Source organism: Polyodon spathula, chromosome 26 (assembly GCF_017654505.1).
Source record: "Polyodon spathula isolate WHYD16114869_AA chromosome 26, ASM1765450v1, whole genome shotgun sequence".
Classification (NCBI taxonomy): domain Eukaryota; kingdom Metazoa; phylum Chordata; class Actinopteri; order Acipenseriformes; family Polyodontidae; genus Polyodon; species Polyodon spathula.
This window is the reverse complement of record NC_054559.1, coordinates 18,909,850-18,913,824: the sequence shown is the minus strand read 5'-3', so window position 1 is coordinate 18,913,824 and position 3,975 is coordinate 18,909,850. Positions and strand designations below refer to the sequence as shown.

General features: G+C 40.1%; 1 protein-coding gene across 1 annotated transcript in view; it reads right to left on the bottom strand.

Moving 5' to 3' along the window:
- LOC121300526 (lamin-B2-like) overlaps positions 1-2,823 on the bottom strand; it is an 8,374-nt gene extending 5,551 nt beyond the window's left edge. The window contains exon 1 of the mRNA XM_041229092.1: positions 2,768-2,823. Coding sequence (XP_041085026.1) covers positions 2,768-2,823 — 56 coding nt within the window. The remainder of the gene's footprint in view (positions 1-2,767) is intronic.
- Between the last annotated feature and the right edge of the window lie 1,152 nt (positions 2,824-3,975).

Sequence of the window (3,975 nt, the reverse complement as noted above, 5' to 3'; positions counted from 1 at the left end):
TACAGGGAAACAAACATTGCAAGAACTTGCAGCATGATATTCACTGTCGGTGCAACTGACCGCGAGGTAATGTCAGTGAATCTATTCTAGATCACCCCAGGGCAACAGCGCAGGAAAGTGTTTGCACTGACAATTACATTTTGCTGACTGAAGATGAGTAAAGCAGGTTTCTGGTGCGGCTTTGTCTTTATCAATCCCTGCAGACGAGTTGTTGGCTGTATTGATTCGCTTCTTAAAAGGATTGGGCAAACAGGATTAGGAGAAACTTGCAATCCTGATAGAGAGAGATAGGGGGTGAAGCCTGGACCCGATCAATGAAGGTTAATCATTGCTGATTGGAGCTAATTTAACAGATTAGACAGATTGCAAGGCTCCAAGGCTCTAAGGGAATGGGCTTTAACTGCAGATCCATAGGATCCTGTCATCGGTAATGAAGCGCAGTGTTTGAAACTCCCAGATATAAGCTTTGTGGGATCCATGCAAAATTCCTTGTGCTATTCCACTGTGAGCTGGAGGCTGCACTTATTGTATATTTCTGTATGATTTATGAATAGTCACATGAGGAGATATACTTGCTTAGGTTTGCAAAAGGATTCATTCAGGGTTGCTTTCATTTGATCATTCTTTCCAAATGCACATTCAAAACACGCATGCCAAGGAAATATATGTTTAATCAATTTCTGCAATCTCTATAGCATTAGTTTACTGACGCAAAGGAATGCATTTATTGCTATACAAAAAAAACCTGCATTCGCAAAAAAAATAATTGAACATGAAGCCCCTTTAAGTCTAGCCTTTACTGTGGTTAAATGGATGCTTCTGTGGGAAAAAGCAATGCAGCTGAAGCACGGTCTGATTACGGTTCATGCACGCCAGCAGTGATTACATTGACTTGGAAGAGTTTGTTAATCCTGATTGCAGCTTCACTTTAATGACAGTATCATCTGCTAAGTGTCTCTCGCATCTCTTGTGATTGCTCTGCCTGATTGGTTGTCACCTCATTCATGCCAAAGTGATGATCCTCATAAGTGCCTGGCATTAATAGCATTGGCAGCCACTCTGTCTATAATTAATAGCAATGTGCTCATTGTTATCTTAGCACTGATTGATGTACTATATAAATAAATAAATAAATATATATATATATATATATATATATATATATATATATATATATATATATATATATATCCATGAATACTGTGACAACGTGTCTACTTAAGCTCAAAACTCTTCAGAAGGGGCGTTTCAGCACACCATGACTTCTCAAAGAGCACTGTACTGTTTCAATGATTGCAAAAAAAATCTCTTTCGAAAAGCTTGTGTATGTTCCTTATGTTTAAATAAACTTTGAGCCTTACTGCTGGTGCCCGATTACTACCCTTATACAAGCTTATCGTAGTATTTTTCTAGTTTTCCCATGCTTTTCCCATGGCTATACTATGCATTTAGCATGTTGCGGTGTATATTAATATTCTTTACTGTGCCTCGTTATTGTCCAATGTTTTCCAATGCTTTAGACCGCCTTCACTGTGCTTTATAACACTTCGCTATGATTATGCTAGGGAAACTTTTATAAGGGTAGTCTCAAGAGCATGGCTGTCAGCAAGGATGCATTCCCAGCATGCACCTGGCATTGGACAGTACCTTAAAAATGTTCTTGATGGCTTTAGTTCTAGCTGAACAAAGCCTGGTTCCATAAACTACAACTGGGAATTGGACTGCGTGACTGAGTGAGGGGGTCTCTGAGTTTTCTGGTTATCAGGTATGTACCAACATGTATAAGCCACACTCACACACAAATACATTCATTAAGGGAAATAAATCAAACTGAAATCAACCCATTCAGCACTGCCAAACTATCAGCACCAATCCCTACAGCATGAACATGTGCAATTTGTTTTCCAGTAGCGAGGGAGTTCCCTGAGCAGAGGATCAGTGATTTGGAAAGCTCTGCACCAAGGGAATGTTGATCCCCGCTGAGGGAGCCTCTGAAACACAATTTTTAAATGAAATCTGATATTCAATACGAAAGCTCTTTAAAACACAGCTCAAGCCAGCTCTAGAAATGATGAGGCAGCTTTTGGTTTGCGGTGCAGTTTCTGAATTTTAAGCAATGCCTTTAAACTCACTGCAAAAAAAAAAAAAATGTAAAGAATCAACGCTGAGTGGGATTAGAAACCCAGACCCTTGGAAATGTTTCATGTGGTAAAGTTGCAAGATTGTTTTGCAGTTTACCAAGTTTGTTACATTTTGCATGACTGTGCTTTATTTTTTTGTGTGTTTTTTTTTTGCCAGCAATTTCTACTGTATACTGTCAAGTTAGTAGCTTGTTAGCGAGACAAGTTTGCAGTAAAACCTAAAATGGATTTATCTGCTATAACCCCTCCCTCCCCCTCTACCTCTCCCTTTCCCTCTCCCTCTCATTTTCCATTAGGTCTACCCAGAAGAACCCAAACAAAATTGATTTCATTTTGGGTTGTTTTTTTCAGGCACCTGGATTGCTACACTTCAGTAGCTCCCTTGGAAACCGAGCCTCCTAGCTTGCTGGTGCATGTGCTGTAACACTGTGTTTTGAAGGCTGACATTATATCAGTAATGGTATTTTAATGCCACAGGGGGAGGTACTGGGAGCCCCTGATGTGAGGAGCACTGAGGTCAAATTGAAGAGTCTATGTCCAATTAGAGGATTGGGAGGAGGGTGGGATGTGACCCCTGACACCTTCCTTTCTCAGCGAGAAGCACCAGTCCTTGTACCTCTACTCACACTGGAAAACAGGGGCCCCCTTTGGACTCCCAGAACCTCATAGATTGGATCCTCATTTTAGACTTTCCCTTTCAGGCAAATGTTGAATGTAACACTTTACATGAAGTGACTGTAGTTACTGTGTAGTTACATTGTAGTTTCTTAGTAAATACATGTATACTGACACATAATTACAATGTTATGTGTAGTTTACAATATACTTCATGTGTACATTTTTTGCATGATCTAACCCATATCCCTATCCCTAACCCTAACTCTATCCCTAACCCTTTTCTGATACACATAGCGTGCAAAAAGATGTACCCATTAAGTTCACTGTAACTATGTATAATACAATTGTAATGATGTGTAAGTACACATGCATTTACTATGTAACTACAATGTAACTACACAGTGATTGGAGACACCTCATGTAAAGTGTTACCATGTTGAAATAGCAGACTCCCAGCTGCGCGAGTGTCCGGTTTTCTTTGGAGGTCCTGTCTTGCTGAGCTCCTGAGCTGTGATGTGCTGCCAGGTGGAACGGCTGCAGGCAACGAGTTAAATGGCTTGAATGCCTCTGCATTGTTATAATAATATGATCGTTAGTACGGTGTCTTTCAATTAAAAACGAGTGTGAGTAGTGATTTTCTGGAAGGAAAAATAAACCACTACCTGTAATCCTATTTTATAGCTGGCAATTAATTTTTTTGAATTGCATTTTTTTTAAAAGCATTTGCACCGTTTATTTGGGAGGCTTGACAACAGAATCTAGTTAATAAAGTATGTCCGCAAAATGTAGGATTCCAACTGTGCAAACTGCTTTTAATACATACTTCTTTAACTAAAGCTCCTGGATTTGGAAATCGAATTGAAATCAGCCTGCAGGGATAATGAAAGTGCGCTAACAATGCTGCAGAGAACGAGTGAGGAGGCCAGCATCCCACCCTCCTGAATCACTACAGACAAGCCAGCTGCAGCTGAAATTACTGAACAGAAGCATGGAGCAAGAAATATGTGAGTATTAGTCAGCAATTGCAAAAAACACAGGGACCAGATCAATGCTAACAGCATTGCAGCAGCCAGATAGACACAGCAGCAGCATGTCATCCTGGCTCGGTAGCTCAGGCTTTCTTTCCATTTAGTTTTAGGAACTGAAATAATGAGCTGTTCTTTTCTAAGACATAACATGGTGCTGAATTCATTGCGGTCCAAACTGTATTAAACAC